General features: G+C 43.2%; 1 protein-coding gene across 1 annotated transcript in view; it reads right to left on the reverse strand.

Annotated features, from left to right (window-relative positions):
* The window catches only part of fcho2 (FCH and mu domain containing endocytic adaptor 2), a 311,078-nt gene that overhangs the window by 211,495 nt on the left and 78,949 nt on the right, over nt 1-20,634 (reverse strand). Inside the window, exon 2 of the mRNA XM_068029556.1 lies at nt 16,549-16,640. Within this exon, the coding sequence (XP_067885657.1) occupies nt 16,549-16,640 (92 nt within the window). The remainder of the gene's footprint in view (nt 1-16,548; nt 16,641-20,634) is intronic.

Raw genomic sequence — 20,634 nt, forward strand, 5'->3', positions numbered from 1 at the left:
GGCAACAAAGTTGCTGGAAGTGCAAGCTGATAATGGCACAGTGAAAGCAACAGGGCATCTGGTATTTTGGTAAACAATGGGACAAACAGTGTTCGGATGAAAGGTCATAAACCTGAAATGTTAACTGTCTCGCTCTCCTTAGATGCTGCCTGACCTGCTGAGTATTTCCAGCATTTTCTGTTTTTATTTGGGACAGTGTACCTCCTTAAATACTGAGGTTTAAGGATTGGGAAATAAGCGAGGACTAAGAAGGAGGGTGATTTAAAGTGGGTGAAAGCAATGCCAAGTTGGATACAGAAAGAGAAATAAAAAAGGGGAAAAGATTTGAGTGAGAAGGAGGGAAAAAAGTGCCAGAATAATAAGAAAAAAATGTAAAATTTAAAACCACATTTTTAAAATCTCCTAAACAATTCAAAACCTGAAGGAATGAGACTCCGCATTTACAGTTGTTCATTGCTGGGCAAGAGAGGTTGACCAGCAATCATTAACAATTCTCAAATCGTTAAAAGGGCATGTAAGCTGTTAATTACTACACTTAACTATGTGTTGAGTTTAATGGGCACTTAATTCAGCAATTTCATGGAAATCATGGGTAGATCAAGCACGAGATGCTGTTTTCACAAAGCTAACAGTGGTGTGGCACAAATTGATGAACAACTTGTGGCAATTTAAGAGGTCTCTCTTCCCTATTCCAAATTGCTGGCACATTTGTGCATTAATTACGGCATGCGTCGTTCAGACACCATTATTTTTCAGCAAAATCTGGCCCATATATACACATATATAGTCACCCTCTCAGCCTATCACAAGGCCTTATCAACGCTGTTTACAATCATTACGCCCTCCTTCCCCATCTCTATCTTCCTGTTCACCTCCTCTCCCATTATTCTCACTTTCCATCCCCCTGAAAAAAATTCCTCATCAGTATATCTCCACTTCTAGCTCTCAAACTATCATGACACTGCTGTCATCCTACTAAAGAGTACCTTTAGTAGTGCCTTTGATGCCCTGATAGCCTCCAAGTTATTCTCAGTATCCTATCACCATCATTCTCATCCCTGTCTGCTCTCTAAGCTGGACATAAAAGATTCCATAGCACTATTTCAAAAAGCCCAGCGGAGTTATCCCAAGTTGCCTGGCCAATATTTATCCCTGAATCAACAACATAAAAACAGATTATCTGGTCATTATCACATTGCTGCTTGTGTCAGCTTACTGTGTGCAAAATGGCTGCTGTGTTTCCGAACAGTACAACCGTGAATACACTTCAAAAGTACTTCACTAACTGTAAAGTGCTTTTGAGACATCCTGAGGTTGTGAAAGGCACAAAATAAATCCAAGTCTTTCTTTTACCACTATCATTCCTCCCAGTACAACTTCCATCTCAAGTCTGAAGGCCACAGCTGGTGCAAGACCAGTCTGATCATCCACTGCTATGATTTGCCTTGGCCACAAGTGATGCCACATTATCCTCTCCATGGTTAAATCCTCCAATTACTCAGTTAATGCTCAAGGATCAGGATAATCCCAGACTCCCTACCCTCACTATCCTCATCGCTAACACAAAGTGCAGGAGTTCCTGGGACTTCTCTACCTCAACACTATCCATGCATCAGCCTCAGTTATCATCTCTTTGTCCATTCCAATTGACACTACCAATTTTTTTTTATTCATTCATGGGATGTGGGCGTCACAGGCTATGCCAGCATTTATTGCCCATCCCTAATTGTCCTTGAGAAGGTGGAGGTGAGCTGCCTTCTTGAACCGCTGCAGTCCATGTGAGGTAGGTACATCCAAAGTGCTGTTAGGAAGGGAGTTCCAGGATTTTGACCCAGCGACAGTGAAGGAACGGCGATATAGTTGCAAGTCAGGATGGTGTGTGACTTGGACGGAACTTGCAGGTGGTGATGTTCCCATGTATCTGCTGCTCTTGTCCTTCGAGGTGGTAGAGGTCGCAGGTTTGGAAGGTGCTGTCTAAGGAGCCTTGGTGTGTTGCTGCAGTGCATCTTGTAGATGGTACACATTGCTGCCAGTGTGCGTTGGTGGTGGAGGGAGTGAATGTTTATGGATGGTGTGCCAATCAAGCGGGCTGCTTTGTCCTGGATGGTGTCAAGCTTCTTGAGTGTTGTTGGAGCTGCACCCATCCAGGCAAGTGGAGAGTATTCCATCACACTCTTGACTTGTGCCTTGTAGATGGTGGACAGGCTTTGGGGGGTCAGGAGGTGAGTTACTCGCCGCAGGATTCCTAGCCTCTGACCAGCTCTTGTAGCCTCGGTGTTTATATGACTACTCCAGTTCAGTTTCTGGTCAATGGTAGCCCGTAGGATGTTGATAGTGGGGTATTCAGCGATGGTAATGCCATTGAATGTCAAGGGGAGATGGTTAGATTCTCTCTTGTTGGAGATGGTCATTGCCTGGCACTTGTGTGGCGCAAATGTTACTTGCCACTTATCAGCCCAAGCCTGGATATTGTCCAGGTCTTGCTGCATTTCTACACTGACTGCTTCAGTATTTGAGGAGTCGTGAATGGTGCTGAATGGTGCAATCTGCAAGTTCTCTCCCACTTTTCATCCAATCTACAAGTAGGATCATCTCCTCTATGAAAATAGCCTGCTCGTCCCTCAACATTCTTCCCACCCAACTCCTGAACATTTAGCTAGCTCTCATAGACCCAATGCTAAACATAAATTGTTCACTTTGCTCAGCCACATTTCCACATGCTTTCAAAATAGGGACTACACCATTGTTCAATCATCCAGAGTTTCCAACTACTGCGCTGTAACTAACCTCTCTTTTCTCACCACTGCCCTTCATCAAATTATTAGTAGGCAGTTCACTCTAACAAAATTCTCTTTCCAAATCCATGCTCTAGTTGGAGTCCTGTTCACAATATACAGACTGCCTTGGTTGGTCAGTCATGACAATTTCGCTGACTGCAACCAAAGCATTTTATTCTTCCCTGTCCTTAGGCATTCCATATAGTTGACCACGCCATCCTTTTCCATCATTTTTCATGTGTACTTCATTCCTAGATTCACAGGTACAACTCCAGCAATAGTTTCTCCTCCTGTTTTAGAGTATCCCTATGTTCCACCCTTTATCTCGCCACTTCCTCGTTTACATGCTGCCCCTTGGAGTTACTCTCCACATATGGAGCTAATCGCTCTACCGATTTAACAACAGCTTCAATTTCACAACCACTTCTGTGCTGTCAAGATTGTCTGAGATCAAGTCTTGGGCGATCCAGAACTTTCTTCATTTGAACATCAGGAAAATAAAAAATGATAACTGGCTGCCAACATTATATTCCTCCCCAAATGCTGTTGAACCTCAATGTCCTCTTTGAACCAGAGGTAAGTTTCAAGTTTTATATCCGATCACTAAGCTCAAATGCTTCCATGTCCACAATACTGTCTGCTTTCACTCTTCCCTCATCACCACCGCAGCTGAAACCCATTTCCATTCTTTTGTTACACCAAGACCAGACTTCTCAAATGCTGGCCTGTAGAGCTCCTGCATGGACAAACTGCAAATCAATGTCAGACTGGCTGAGGGGGTAGCACTGCACCTCCGAGTTAGAAGTTTGTGGGTTTGAGCACAATCTGGGTGGACATTTCAGTACAGTGCTGAAGCAGTGTTATATTGTCAGAAATGCCATCTTTCAGATGAATTTTAAAAGCATAACTCAGTTTGCAGGTTCAGATCCCAGGGCATTATTCAAGGAATAGGAGGAAACTCTAATGGTGCCCTGGACAATATCCTGACCACAACCAACACCAAAAAAAAAATGATCATTCTATTGCACTTTATCAGCTGGATATAGTGAGCCCATCGCAGGTCCTGCCCCAGAAATGGGCACCGTCCCCGCTCATCACATGTGCAGCTGGCCCTAGTGTCATAGTGTGTCAACTGACTCTGGAGCAGTGCTGTCACCATATGTAAAGGCCGAATAGCCCTGCATTCACTCTGCCTGGTTTAGAAGAGTGCCTTCTGCTGCCCCAGGACCCATTCTGCTGCGTCTATATTGCCTGATAGGCAAGGAGCTGAACGCCTGCAGCGACCATGGCTGAAGGAAGATACCAGGTGGCCCCACGGTTTAGTGATGCTTCTCTGCAGGTTCTTCCCCAGGCTGTAAGGGAAAGGCAGGCGGTCCTCTTTCCCAGCGATGGCAAGAGGAGGTCCTCCCGTCTGACGAAGCAAGCCTAGATGGAGATCACAGAGGTGGTCAGCAACTGTGGGATCACCCACAGGACATGGGTACAATGCCACAAGAGGGTCAATGACCTCCTTCTTTCTGCCAAGGTGACCTCTTTCCCTTTTAAGGTTTCCATGTTGCTATGCAGCAGGAAGCGGGACATGGAGAGGGAGCCACCACCAAAGTGCTGGCAAAGGAGGGGGTTAAGCATCACCTCATCCTGACAGATGCATGGCAGCAAATTGGCCACAAGCCACCTTCTCTCACAACGCACCCCAATTAATCCCCCAGAGCTGAAGGAAGGATGAGCTACATAGGATACCCCAGTATGGGACGAGGGGTTGCCACTAGCAGAACTGTCATGTTGATCTTGCTGCGAGGCATGACTATCTCCATCTTTCCCCTTACAGGACAAGAGAGCCAACAACAGCAAGGAGACATCCAGGACTGACGGAGGCATCCCAGATATCAGCCCTCTCTCGAAGGCTGAGGAGGAGGCACTTTGAACTAGCAGAGACCCAGGACAGCCACTCGATAGCAGATAGTGAGACTGGAGTCTCTGCGCAAAAGAGTAAGGACTGTTTTCCATTGACATACAAATCACTTCTGGAGACCTTCATCAACCTTGGTTGGCATGACGTGATCTGCTCATCCTAAGCCACACATGTTTGTGTTCTCACATGCAGGGAGATATGTGCAGGAAACTCCAGTAGAAGGGGGACATAATTCTACCTGAGGGGAATCTGGAGTCAGAGGATGCACCATCCTGTGAGTCTCCTGCACCTTCCAATACCGCAGATACTTTCACCTCTGTGGGATTTCACACGGCTGTAGAATCAGGGTCACAAGCTGGTGAGAGCACCATACACGCATTCAAGCAGCTGGCTGAGACAGCCGAGGCCACTGACAGTCAGTGGACTGTGGGTGGTCAGGCCCATGCTGAGACCCAGGCTTATGACGAGCCTCTGGTTTCGAGAGCACAAGGCATGCTGGAGTGCTGGAGTTGTAGAGGGTTACGGCAACATCTAGCGGAGATGCCAGAGGCAATGGGCAGCCATGAGTGGTCAATGGAGGAATCCATCCATGCCATGAGTGCTGCCATATCTCATCATGGTTGGCAACTCTCATGGAGAGCCAAATCCCAAAAATGTGTGCAGACCTGCACACCATCTCCTTGCCTATGAGCCTGACGCAGCAATGACAAGGCGAGAGCAGGATGAGGTCCCGGAGTCACAGAGTTATACAGCACAGAAACAGGCCCTTCGGCCTATTGTGTCCGTGCCGGCCATCAAGCACCTAACTATTCTAATCCCATTTTCTAGCACTTGGCCAGTAGCCTTGTATGCTATGGCATTTCAAGTGCTCATCTAGATACTTCTTAAACATTGAGGGTTCCTGCTTCTACCACCCTTTCAGGCAGTGTGTTCCAGATTCCAACCACCCTCTGGGTGAAAAGATTTTTCCTCAAGTCCCCTCTAAACCTCCTGCCCCCTACCTTAAATCTATGCCCCCTGGTTATTCACACCTCCGCTAAGAAGTTTCTTCCCATCTACCCTATCAATGCCCCTCATAATTTTGTATACCTCTATCAGGTCTCCCCTCAGCCTTCTCTGCTCTAAGGAAACCAACCCTAACCTATCCAGTCTCTCTTCATAGCTGAAATGCTCCAGCCCAGGCAACATCCTGGCGAATCTCCTCTGCACCCTCTCCAGTGCAATCACATCCTTCCTATAGTGTGGTGCCCAGAACTGTACACAGTACTCCAGCTGTGGCCTAACTAGCATTTTATACAGCTCCAAAATAACCTCCCTACTCTTATATTCTATGCCTCAGCTAATAAAGGCAAGTATCCCATATGCCTTCCTAACCACCTTATCTACCTGTGCTGTTGCCTTCAGTGATCTATGGGCAAGTACACCAAGGTCCCTCTGTACTTCCTAGGGTCCTACCACCTATTGTGTATTCCTTTGCCTTGTTAGTCCTCCCAAAATGCATCACCTCACACTTCTCAGGATGAAATTCCATTTCCCACTGCTCCACCCATCATACCAGCCCATCTATATCGTTCTGTAATCTAAGGCTTTCCTCCTCACTATTTACCACACCACCAATTTTCATGTCATCTGTGAACTTACTGATCATACCTCCAATATTTACGTCTAAATCATTAATGTACACTACAAACAGCGAGGGTCCCAGCACCGATCCCTGCGTTACACCACTGGTCATAGGCTTCCAATCGCAAAAACAACTTTCGACCATCAACCTCTGCTTCCTGCCACTAAGCCAATTTTGGAACCAATTTGATAAATTGCCCTCGATCCCATGAGCTCTTACCTTCTTAACCAATCTCCCATGCGGGACCTTATCAAAAGCCTTACTAAAGTCCATGGAGTCATCTCCAGCAACGTGTCCTTCTCTGGTCAGCAGGGAGGTTCAAGTGAGCTTTGAAAGAAAGAATGGAGGAGAGGCTGACCTCCACAGCTGGAGGCTCAACTCAAGGTGCTCCAAGTGTGGACAGCAGCTCCTCAGCCCCTCTGCCAGTGAGCCCAGTTCCAGTAGCCAGAATGCTGAGGAAAGGCCTGCACCTGTGTAGGAAATCGGTAGGCAGCCAGGGCCCTCCAGGCCACAGGCATCCAGAGGACGACCGCTGAAGTCATCCAGGTCAAGGGGTAGCATGATCAGCAGCCTGCCTCTAGCACAGCTGCTAGTGCAGGGGTTATACTTCATAGAAGCACTAGTAAATGTATAAAGAAAACCACCTAGAAACACTTGGGGTTTCACAGATGTTTGACATTTGTTTTCTCATATAAATTTCTTATTGTTTAAATTAACTTTCATTGTGGAAAATGATTATTCTATCATGCCTTAGTGAACTGCTGACTTCACCCTTTCCCCTTGGTGGATGCCAATGTAGGCACAGCCCTCATTTGGTTTGCGTCTCCCATGGGCCACAGCGCGTGGTTCTGCTGAGCGCTAGGCATGAAAGACAAATAGAAAGGAGGCAACAGACTGCATACATTGAGGTCAGTCTTTATTGATTTTACTGAGGGCCCATCATTGTGGTTGGAAGCGGGTCAGTATAAGATTGTCTCTTGCCTCCTTGGCCAGTCGCTCAATGTGCCTGGCCTCCGGTGCAAGGGGTTCAACATTCAGTGCTGCCTGCTCATCACCCCTCCTCCATGTCCTCCTTATTGGTTGAGGAGCAGCATTCCTTCAGTTGCCTAGGCCCCAAGTTTTGGAATAACTGGCCTCCTCCCAACACCTCTCCGCCTCTCTACCTCACTTTCCTCCTTTAAGACACTCATTAAAACCTACCTCTTTGACCAAGCTTTTTGTAATCTAACCTAATATCTCCTTTTGTGGCTTAGTGTCATACTTTGTTTTATAATGCTCCTGAAAAGCACCTTGGGACTTTTTATTACATTAAAGGCATGATATAAATATAAGTAGTAGTTGTTGTTGTCCTTGTACCAATTATGAACTTGGCAAATTTCTAATGCTACCCAATACCACAGTCAGGACTGGCAAAACTTTAGGAAGGAAACAACGACTTTCAGATGGGGAGAGGGAGGAGAAAACTGGTGGACAATAAGGGAAAAAAGAAAAAAAGAGCAACTCACAATCAATTACTCTCTTTATATAATAAAAATCCTCTTGCTAAACTCAGGCTGGTTTCAACAGCACTTCCAGAGAGTAGTGAAGTAGCATTTGACCAGCAAAGTTCCCAAACTACAGTAGATCTTTGCTCATCTCAACTTAAAATGATCAAGCACAGAATAGCTCAAAAATTTATCCGAAGTATGGTGATACTGCTAAATGCAGTCAATGACTCATTATAAAATTAAGTGTTACACTGACCAGAGATGGCAGACAATGAAAGAATTGGAATGATCTTTTAAGTGATCTTACAACACTCAGTGCCAAGACACCTTAAAAGAAGTATCACTGTTCTGTTTATCCCTGTTGTTTACCAGGGTTGATGCTTGTAGTTTATGAAGGATCTTGTAATAAAGAAGAAGAAATTGGGCTGATTAACATCCAAACACTGATCCAGTGCCCCTGACCTCCCAAAAAACCTTTTCAGTCTGAACTTGCTTCAGTACAAAACATATTACTGAATTACTGCACACAACATTCTCAGTCAACTACTCATCAAACGAATGATGAATCACTGCGAAAGAACACATATTGAACTGAACCATCCTTTCAAGTTACTAGTACCATAGAAACAATATCACACAGCATACAGCCATTTTACCCTTTGTTATGAGATTTACATTGCAGTTTTATTTAAACTCAAATTAAACTCAATTTAACTGCTGCAGCATTTTCTACACAAGAACACAAGAAATAGGAGTAGACCAGATGGCTCATTGAGCCTGCTCCGCCATTCAATACAATCATGGTTGATCTTAGGATTCAACTCCACTTTCCCACCCACTTGCCACATCTCTCGATTCCCTGAGAGTCCTCAAATCTGTCAATCCCAGCCTTAAATGTATTCAACGATGGAGCATCCACAACCCTCTGGGGTAGCGAATTCCAAAAGTTCACAAACCTTTGAGTGAAGTAATTTCTCCTCATCTCAGTCCTAAATTATCGGCCCTTTATCCTGCGACTGTGCCCCAGATTTAAATTCCCCGACTAGTGGAAATAATCTCTCAGTGTCCAGCCTATCCAGCCCCTTCAGAATCTTATATGTTTCAATGAAATCACCTCTCATTCCTCTAAACTCCAGAGAATACAGGCCCAATTTACTTATTCTCTCATCATAGCAACCCCCTCATCCCAAGGACCAATCGAGTGAATCTTCGCTGCACTGCCTCCAATGCAAGTATTTCTTTTCTTAAGTGTGGAGACCAAAACTACACACAGTATTCCAGATGTGATCTCACCAAAACCCTGTACAATTGTAGCAATATTTCCTTATTCCTTTACTCCAATCCCCTTGCAATAAAGGCCAACATACCATTTGCCTTCCTAAGTGCTTGTACCACCTGCATGTTAACTTCCTGCATTCCTTGTACAAGCACACCCAAGTCTCTTTGAACGTTGACTCTTACAAGTTGCACAACTTTGAAAAAATATTCTGTTTTTCTATTCTTATGACCAAAGTGCATAACTTCACACTTCCCTACATTATACTCCATCTGCCATCTTGTTGCCCACTCACTTAATCTATCTATATCTCTTTGTAGCCTCTCAGTGTCCTCCCCACAGCTTACCTTTCCATCATCAGCAAACTTAAGATACATTACTCTCTGTCACTTCATCTAAGTCATTAATATAGACTGTAAATAGCTAAGGCCCCAGCACTGAGCCTTGCAGCACTCCATTTATTTACTGCCTGACAACCTGAAAATGCCCCATTTATATCCATTCTTTGTTTCCTATCTGTTAACCAATCATCTACCCAAGCTAATACATGACCCCCAACTCCATGAGCCCTTATCTTGCCTATTAACCTTCTGGGTGGCACCTTATCAAATGCCTTTTAGAAATCCAGGTATACTACATCTACTGGTTCCCCTTTATCTACCCTACTAGTCACATCCTCAAAAAACTCTAACAAATTTGTCAAACAGGATTACCCTTTAGTAAAACCATGTTGACTTGTTCTAATCATAATCTGCTTTTCTAAGTGCATTGTTAAGACTTCCTTAGTAATAGATTCCAGCATTTTCCCAATACTGACGTTTGGCTAACTGGCCTGTAGTTCCCTGTTTTCTCTCTCCCTCCTTTCTTGAAAAGTGGTGTAATATTTGCCAACTTCCAATCTGATGGGACCATTCCTGAATCTAAGGAACTTTGGGAAATCATAGCTAGCCCATCCACTATATCTGCAGCTATCTCTTTTAGAACCCTAGGATGCAGGCCATCAGGTCCTGGAGATTTGTCAGATTTTAGTCACTTACTTAATGAGCTAATACTTACAAAAGCCTTTTTTCTTTGATGTGCAAACATATACTGGTTCTTTTTATTGAGTTAACAATCTGTTAGCTGAAAGTACTGATCCCTTGAGTTGTCGCTCATGGCTTCAAACAAATAATCGGAAATTTAAAACATTCCATTAAAATGGGAACCTTATTGTAGTATTTTAGGTTTTTTCGGATAGGTGAACAAGAATAAATGGTGAAACCTGTACATTGCAGCAAAATTTCCAGTAGAATAAATTATTTTTAAAGCTCACTGAACACACTGGCCACAAATTCTTCAATTCACTAAAAAACTGAAAAGGTAACCATTTATTAGCTATTAAGAAATGGCACTTTATCCTCTTCATGTGCATATTTTCTCGCAATTAAAGCCAGAAAGAACTTGGGAAGATGATTTGGTACCGAATCATATCCCTTTGTTCAGTTGAGCAGCGTCAGGCTCGAAAAGACACCAGGTTATAACTGCATGAACTAACTGCAAGGTGATTAATGAGCTACAAGTTAACAGAAATTAGAAGTTGAGGTTAGCTGACACTGGGAATATTAGGTAATTGTTTCAATATAATTAGAGCAGGGAAGAATGGTGGGAGAAATTCTCAGGTGGATTCAGTGACTTTGGAATTGTAGGGTATTGGAAATCCTGACAAAGATGCCTTTTAAACTGCAAGTTCATTAAATCGCCTTGTTAAACAGACAGCTGCTAAAAGAGATAGCTGCAGATATAGTGGATGCCCTAGCTATGATTTTCCAAAATTCCTTAGATTCGGGAACGGTCACATCAGATTTGAAGTTGGCAAATGTTACACCATTTTTCAAGAAAGGAGAGAGAGAGAAAACAGTGAACTACAGGCCAGTTAGTCTAACATCAGTCATTGGGAAAATGCTGGAATCTATTATTAAGGAAGTCTTAACAATGCACTTGGGCAGCACAGTGGCGCAGTGGTTAGCACTGCAGTCTCACAGCTCCAGGGACCCGAGTTCAATTCTGGGTACTGCCTATGCAGAGTTTGCAAGTTCTCCCTGTGACCGCGTGGGTTTTCGCTGGGTGCTCCGGTTTCCTCCCACTGCCAAAGACTTGCAGGTGATAGGTAAATTGGCCGTTGTAAATTGCCCCTAGTGTAGGCAGGTGATAGGGAATATGGGATTACTGTAGGGTTAGTATAAATGGGTGGTTCTTGGTCAGCACAGACTCGGTGGGCCGAAGGGCCTGTTTCAGTGCTGTATCTCTAAACAAAATAAATAAAAAAAGTTTCTCCAATACTTTTTCTCTGCTGATATGAATTTCCTTAATTTCTTCACTTTTTTTTTTAAGTCCCTAGGTTGCTGCCTATTTGGAACTTGTGTCTTCTACTATGAAGACAGACGCAAAATATTTGTTCAATGCCTCTGCCATTTCCTCATTCCCCATGATAATTTCTCCTGTCTCTGCTTCCAAGGGACCAACATTTACTTTAGCTACTCTCTTCCTTTTGATATACCTATAAAAGCTCTTACAATCTGTTTTCATGTTACTGACTACTCTGCTCTCTATTTTTTCCTTTATCAACTTTTTGATGGCCCTTTGCTGATTTCTAAAACATCCCAATCCTCAGACTTGCTACTCTTTTTTGCAACATTGTAAACCTTTGCTTTGAATCGAATAATATCCTTAACTTCCTGAGTGAGCCATGAATGGGTCTTTCTGGCTGAGTTTTTGTTTTTCAATGGAGTGTATTTTTGTTGAACATTTTGAACTGTTTCTTTAAAGGTTTACCACTGTTCATTTAACACCATACCCTTTAGTCTATTTACCCAATTTACCTTAGCCAGTTCTCCCCTCATGCCTACGTAATTGGCTTTGTTTAAGTTTAAGATTCTTGTTTGTGATTGGAGCATGTCACTTTCAAACTTAACATGGAATTCAATGGTATTATGATCACTGTTTCCCAGTGGACCTTTTACTATGACATTGCTTATGAACCCTGCTTCATTACACATTACTAGATCTAAGACAATTTTCTTTTTTAAAAAATCAATTGAATTGTTTAGGGGGCTATACATTACTATTTCAGCTATGGGACAGCAGTGTCCTACCAACCGCCCAGCATTAATTATTCTTCACCAGTCCCATATGGTGCCTTTCTTCAGATGGCAACCATACACAGATCTCGCAAAGCTGGTGACAGTGCATAGGACTCATGAAAAAAATGAGTCGCTTGCCTGGGAACAAAGTAAGTCAGCCTTCTAATACTTACAATTGCATCGAACAATGGAAGAACAACACTTATGCCATCGGCTGCATTTTATAATTTTTCAACTTGTAATCTATGTACGTACGTATGTAATGTTTCCCAAACTACAAGTTGCAGAAAGGTTTCAGCTTAATTGAAATTCCCATTGCCTCATCTATAATTTTTCCACCCAGACCTCTCATACAAAATTTTCCTTCCATCGCACGAGGTAACTAATCCTTCAATAAAGACTCTGGCTTAAAAATTGGGATACAAAGCACCCATATGTCAGGTGTTGTGTGGACTCCAAAGTCCTGAAAAGAGCAGCAGAAAATTCATGCACACTTGCAACTGGAATTCACTTGCACATGCAAATAAGAGGCCTAATACCTGTTTAAGGTCCCACTGCATGATCGGTTTGCCCTAATGCAACTAGCGCCATCCCTGGCAGCACTTAGGGAAATGAACCCAACACAACAGCGACCAGCAGAAAAGTTACTTAATTCTGAATATGGAGCTGGGTGAAGCAGGAGTGATCTGCCGATTAAACCACCCTCTTGATCACTTACTCTCAGAGATTCCTGATCCCAAAGTTCTGCGGTCCCAATCCCCAATCTCCCTTGGGAAGTCTACTTACTATGCCACCTAACTTAGTGTCATCAGCAAATTTGGATATCCAGCTCTCTATTCCTTCATCCAAGTCATTTATATAGTGAAAATCTGAAGCACCGGTACAGATCCACGGGGGACACAGCTAGTCACATCCAGCCAATTGGAATGCATACCCATAACCCTGTCTCGTACTTCATAACCAATTCTCTATCCCTCTCAAAATGTTGCCTCCAATTTCTTGTCCTTCCATTTTTCCTAACAGTGTCTTGAGTGGAACCTTATCTAATGTCTTTGTGAAATCAATATAAGTAATAGATGCTCCCTTATTTGCCACAGTAGTGACCTTCTCAAAAAATTCAACCAGGTTAGTTAGACATTGCTTACCCTTTACAAATCCTGCTGGCTCTCTATGATCAGTTCACATTCATTCAAGCACTAATTCACTCTGTCCCTAATACACATTCTAGTGATGAGAGATTGCAGAGCTCTGACATGCAGAGGGATCTGGGTGTCCTAGTGCATGAATCGCAAAAAATTAATATGCAAGTACAGCAAGTAGTTAGGAAAGCTGTTATCATTTACTGTGAGGGGAATTGAATACAAAAGTACGGAGGTTATGTTTCAGGTATACAGGACATTGGTGAGACCACATCTGGAGTACTGTGTACAGTACTGGTCTTCTTATTGAAGGAAGGATGTAAATGCATTGGAAGTTCAGAGAAGTTTTACTAGATTAATACCTGGATTGGGTGGGTTGTCTTATGAGGAAAGGTTGGACAGGCTAAGCTTGTATCCGCTTGAGTTTAGAAGAGTAAAAGGCGACTTGATTGAAACTTATAAGATCCTGAGGGAGTCTTGACAGGGTGGATGTGGAAAGGATGTTTCCCCTTGTGGGAGAATCTAGAACTAGGGGTCTCCCATTTAAGACAGAGAGGAGGAAAAAAAATTTCTCTCAGAGGGTCGTGAGTCTTTGGAACTCTCTTCCTCAAAAGGCAGTGGAAGCACAGTCTTTGAATATTTTTAAGACAGAGGTAGAAAGATTCTTGATAAGCAAGGGGGGTGGTGAAAGGTGGTAGGCAGGAATGTGGAGTTGAGGTTACAATCAGGTCAGCCATGATCTTATTGAATGGCAGAGCAGGCTCGAAGGGCCAAGTGGCCTACTCCTGCTCCTAAATTGTATGATCGTATGTAACTTTCCCACAAGACATATGTGCAAATTAATAGGAATATGGATTTAAACTTTACACGTGAGCCCGAAACTGCATGGTTTGTATGTAAGCACCTCACTAAAACAATAAACTTGGTCAACACTGTGACCAGAAACTTAACTGGACCAGCCACATAAATACCACATCCCTACACAAGCTGTTCCAGTACAGTTACAACACTGGCATCTACCCAACAATGTGGAAAATTGCCCAGGTATGTCCTGTACACAAAAGGCAAGGCAAATCCAATCCAGCCAATTACCATCCCATCAGTCTACTCTCAATCATCAGAAAAGTAATGGAAGGTGTCATCAACAGTGCTATCAAGCGGTACTGACTCAGCAATAACCTGCTCACTGACGCTCAGTTTGGGTTCCACCAGGGCTACTTGGCTCTAGGTCTCATTACATCCTTGGTCTAAACATGGACATAACAGCTGAATTCCAACGGTGAGGTGAAAGTGACTGCCCTTGATATCAAAGTAGCATTTGACAGAGTGTGAAATCAAGGAGCCCTCACAAAATTGAATGGGAATCAAGAGAAAAGCTCTCCACTGGTTAGAGTCATACCTAGCACAAAAGGAAGATGGTTGTGGTTATTGAAGGCCAATCATCTCGGCCCCAGGGCATCGCTGCAAGAGTTCCTCAGGGTAGTGTCCTTGGCCCAACCATCTTTAGCTGTCTCATCAATGACTTTCCCTCCATCATAAGGTCAGAGTGGGGATGTTTGTTGATAATTGTACAGTGTTCAGTACCATTCACAACTCTTCAGATACTGAAGCATCCATGCTCACATGCAGCAAGACCTGGACAATATTCAGGCATGGGCTGGTAAGTGGCAAGTAACATACAAGTGGCAGGGAATGACCATCTCCTCCTACGTTCAACGGCATTACCATCACTAAATATCGCACCATCCACATCCTGGGGGCAAGCACTGACCAGGAAATTAATTGGACCTGCTAGATAAATATGGTGGCTACAAGAGCAGAGGCTGTGAATTCTGTAGTGAGTAACTCACCTCCTGACTGCCCAAAGTCTGTCCAGCATCTACAAGGCACAAGTCAGGAGTATGATGGAATACTCTCCACCTGCCTGAATGAGTGCAGCTCCAACAACACTCAAGAAGTTCACCATCCAAGGCGAAGCAGCCCGCTTTGATCGACACCCCATCCACCAAATTAAACAGTCAATCCCTCCACTACTGGTGTACAGTGGCAGCAGTGTGTACCGCCTACAAGGTGCACTTCAGCAACTTGCCAAGCTACTTCCGACAGCACCCTCCAAACCCGCAACCTCTACCACCAAGGAAACAAGGGCAGCAGATGCATGGGAGCACTACCACCTGCAATTTCTCCAAGTCACACACCATCCTGACTTGGACATACATCGCCGTTTCTTCACTGTCACTGGGTCAAAAACTTAGAACTCTCTTCCGAACAACACTGTTTGTGTATTTATACCATATAGATTGTGGTGGATCGAAAGATCCCTCACCACAACCTGCTCAGGGACAATTAGGGATGGGCAAAGAATGCTGGCCTTGCCAGCGATGCTCACACCACATGAACAAATAAAAATTACAAGAATGGGTCAGAGGTTGGGAATTCTGCAGCAAGTAACTCACTTCCCAAAGCCTGTCCACCATCTACAAATGCACAAGTCGAGAGTGTGATGGAATACTTACCACTTACCTAGATGAGTGTAGCTCCATCAACACTCAAGAAGCTCAACACTATCCAAGGCAAAGCAGTCCATTTGATTGGCATCCTATTTGCCACCTCAAATAATCACTCCGTCCATCACTGGCGCACAGTGGCAGCAGTGTGTACCATCTACAATGTGCACTGTAGCCACTCATCAAGGCTCTTTCAACAGCACCTTCCAAACCCATGACCTCTGCTACCCAGAAGTACAAAGGCAGCAGGCGCATGGGAACACCACCACATGCAAGTTCCCCTCCAAGTCACACACCATCCTAACTCGGAAATATATCACTGTTCCCGGGTCAAAATCTGGGAACTCCCTCCTGAACAGCACTGTGGGTGTATTTATGCCACATGGAGTGCAGCAGTTCAAGAAAGCAGCTTGCCACCTTCCTATGGGCAATTAAGGATAGACAATAAATGCTGGTCTTGCCAGCAATCCCCACATCCCATGAATGAATAAAAAAGTCTCTTATAGATGTAATATACTTGTACTGAAATCACCTTCTGGTATTTACAATCCCTATTCTGCATTTATTCATTGGCAATACAATACAATGCCTGCTTTTCTTTACATATTTTTTCTTACAGAAAGTAACAGAATTATTTGAATTTTATTTAGATTTGTAACTCTACTGATCAATTAAAGTGGTGAAACATCCCAAAAATAATGAAATACCTTTCTCTTATGAAGTCTGCCAAGTCTTTTGTTGATGTTTGACCATATTTCATATTATGATAAAGGACATCAAATCCATTGTTCTTTTCCCCCTGAAAATAACAAAAATCTGTTTGAATACTTGAACTTTAAAAAGGTGTTTAGATTTACTGTAAAGTACAAATTGTAATTAAAAGCAAAATAACACATTAGGCTTTTATTTTGTCTTATATTTGGGCACATTCATTTAATAGTACAAAAATTTCAAATTAAAATTTCCAGAAATAAAACACCATTTCAGAGGATACATTTTTCTATATGAAATTATAGTAGTCATCGACAGATTTAATCAGCAAGCTCAAAATGAAACATACAGACAATTGAATAAACTAGTACAAGTTGCAGTCTCTTGTGCTGCTCATCTTTAACACCAAGAACAGGAAAGATCACAAAACCAGTATAATTCTATCACAGTCAACCGGAGATCTGGCATAACTTTACATGTACAGGAGAAATATTATTCAACTAACAGAGACCTGCAAAACATCTGCGGTCAAATTAGTATCTTTATTGCAAAAGTACTTCTTTAAATACAGGATTTCTAGTTACTCTTTTACCAAAGACTAACGGAATCAAAACTTAGCACTCTGGAAAAAGCTACATAAAGCTGTCCATGTGCACAAACAGGTCTCGGAATATAAATACAAATTTTGCCAAGAGTCTGGCTTTGTGACTTGTTTATAGCCATAGAATATGAAAGTCTAATTGGAAACTGTTCACTCCTGAGTTGAAAGGTAGGTTTACATCTGATGGGCTCAATATTATTTGTGGAATAAATATTTTATTTCCTTGAAAGCTGCCTGTTATGATTACAGCATCTTTTGTCAAAGAAAACAGCTTCCTAACCACCAACCTTGTTCCATGACAAGGTCTTTGTTTAGGATTCAAGTTTCATAGCAACATTATAATTGCTCCTACTTTGAATCTACATTTGTGCAGTAGCGTGCCCATTGGAGTTAGACTGTGTAGAAACCCTGGAGGGTATAGACCAGGGGTCTGCAACCTGTGGCTCTAGAGCTGAATATGGCTCATTAAGGACTCATGCAGCTCCCGACCTTGATCGATCAAGCCCATTTTTTTCTCCATCAACTTTTAGAAAATAGTTATCTAAATGTGTTTCTAATTTAAAAATATCAGATATCTAAAATTCTCCTTGGCAATGGATATTTTAGCAGATAACAGCTAGAACTTGTGAAATGTTTAATCTCAAAAATATGAAATTCTATCGAAAACTTGTTTGGAACAAGAGTCATAACAACTTACAGTTGCACTGTTCTGCAAAGCAAAATTACGTCATGCGGCATCACTTTAATGGCGTAAGTATTTCCCACTAGCCAACATGCGAGTCGCTCTTAGACTTATACATCAATAAAGAAACTATTGCCCTTGTTTTGAAGCTCTTTACGACAAAAAAATTAATTACCAGAAACAGAGGTTTGCAGCATTCACCAGTAATACTGTGTGGAACATTAAGGTCGACAGACTTTTTTTAAGCTGATTAGCGTTAAATTAATCTATGTACATTTATGAGCATCAGTAAAAATGTATTGCATAACAATCCATAAGTGTGTTCCTGTCTTGTTTATCATTATTATTGACAGTTGAGTCACAGCACTGTGACTCTTAAGATATTGGGTTGGAATTTATATTTCCATTGCCAATTACGAAAACATTAGCGGTCTGCCTGCGCGGACCGCACGTTGCGGACCCGCTACGATAGTCAGCGCAGTGGCTCATTTAAATAGCGGACCGCCCACCCTGATGACATGGCAGGGGCTGGCAGTCCATCCCTGGCAATGGTGTCAGCAGCCTTTGCGCAGGTGCTGACGCCATTTTTAAAGGGCTTCGAGCCCTTCCATTCAATTTAAATATTTAAAGAGGTTACAAAAAAATGTGAAAAACATTTAATTTTCCCCTCCCCCCACAATAACCATGCAATTAATTTCTTGCCCTTTCCCCCCTAAAACACTTCCCTTGTCCACCTGATCTCCCCGTCCCCCCAGTACATAAATGTTATACTCTAACCCTTCCCAAACCAACAATATTAGTTTGACCCCGCTCCTCCGACTCCTGCACTGAGAAACTTACCTGCTCCCCTACTCCCCTACTCCCCACCAGTGTTCCGCCTTGGTTCCCCGGATAGGAACCTGAAGGCGCGGGTGTGCAGGCCACCGGCACCAATATCGCAGCGGGATGGAGGACGGAGGTGCGGGTCTGATTAATTAATTAATTTTAATGGATTTAAACATGTTAATGGCTGCCCCATGGCAGGCCTCTGCCGGAGACATTTTCCGGCGCCCGGCGCCCCCGCCCCCACCACCAGGACCCCCGACGTCGGGGCCTCTGTAAACTTCAGCCGAATGTGTTTTTGACTTAAGTTTAAAATTGGCTCGTTATTAAGGTTGCTGACCCTGAGTACAGACTATCATTTCCTTTGTGTATAGAATCAAAACTAATATATTCTTTTAATTCAACTGACAGCTTTTCTAAAACTTTTTCATTCAAATCTAGTGAATCTTCCTTTTTAGCACAAGGAATAGGTTTCGAATAATAAATTGTGTCAAATAATTGTCCCCGCCATTTTGCCATGCTTAATCAATTCCATCATCACATCCATCCCTCGCATGCCACCCCTCCTAGCCAATCCCCTCACTCCCATGCCATCTCTATCCCATTCCTTCCATCCCTCCCATGCCATCCCCTTCCCCCTCTTGCCATCCCCATCCTTCCAATTAATCCCATCCCATCCCTCACAGAAACAATCTCTCCAGCCAGGGTAACTTTGATGTTGGACTCCCCTCACCTTACATTGTTTTTCTTCTCCAGCAACCCTCTCTTCAACCCTGCCGCTGCCACTATCAACCATTGACAGTCACAAGTGCATCACACACTCCAGTTCGCCGTGCGCCCCATGTGCCTGTATGTGTGCCAGGCACCGCCCACCAAATAAACCCACCAACAGTTGCTTAAAGTGACCAATCAAAACAGTCCAGACAGGCACATAAACAAGAAATGCTGGAAATACTCAGCAGGTCTGGCAGCATCTGTGATGAGAGAAGCAGAGCCAATGTTTCAGGTCAGTGACTCTGAAGAAGGGTCACTCTCCTGAAACATTGGCTCTGCTTCTCTCTCCACAGATGCTGCCAGACCTGCTCAGTATTTCCAGCATTTCTTGTTTGTGTTTCAGATTTCCAGCATTTGCAGTATTTTGCTTTTTAGTCCAGACAAGCAACTGAGCATTATTATTATCATAGATTCCATCAGAAGCACCAACATAGTTACTAATATTTTGAGTGGTAACAACCCACTGTGGCAAACAGGAAATATGTTACCGAATTATTAAAACATGCAATTATTTCACATGTCTGCAAAAACATGCTATTTTTGACTCAAGAACCAATGAGATTAAAAAATTCTAGGTGAACCTTAATCACCGTGAACCAAATTACAGCCCACGAGAATTTCCTGCATGATTAATAATACATAATAGCGGGCGGCACAGTGGCGCAGTGGTTAGCACCGCAGCCTCACAGCTCCAGCGACCCGGGTTCAATTCTGGGTACTGCCTGTGTGAAGTTTGCAAGTTCTCCCTGTGTCTGCGTGGGTTTTCGCCAGGTGCTCCGGTTTCCTCCCACAGCCAAAGACTTGCAGGTTGGTAGCTAAATTGGCCATTATAAATTGCCCCTAGTATAGGTAGGTGGTAGGGAAATATAGGGACAGGTGGGGATGTGGTAGGAATATGGGATTAATGTAGGATTAGTATAAATGGGTGGTTGATGGTCGGCACAGACTTGGTGGGCCGAAGGGCCTGTTTCAGTGCTGTATCTCTAAATAAAAATAAAAAATAATAATCAAAAAGCCAATTTTAGCCTTTTGTACAAAAACATTCCACAAACATTGGAAACCATATCTACAATATCTATTTCTAACTATTGCACTGCTACAAAAGATACTCCTATCAGTCGGCAAGTAATGATTCTACACCATGGTCCACTATACCATTTTAAAATATACCAGTGAATCTCCCTTGATATGACTTAGGTCAAG

Source organism: Heterodontus francisci, chromosome 4 (genome assembly GCF_036365525.1).
Source record: "Heterodontus francisci isolate sHetFra1 chromosome 4, sHetFra1.hap1, whole genome shotgun sequence".
NCBI lineage: Eukaryota > Metazoa > Chordata > Chondrichthyes > Heterodontiformes > Heterodontidae > Heterodontus > Heterodontus francisci.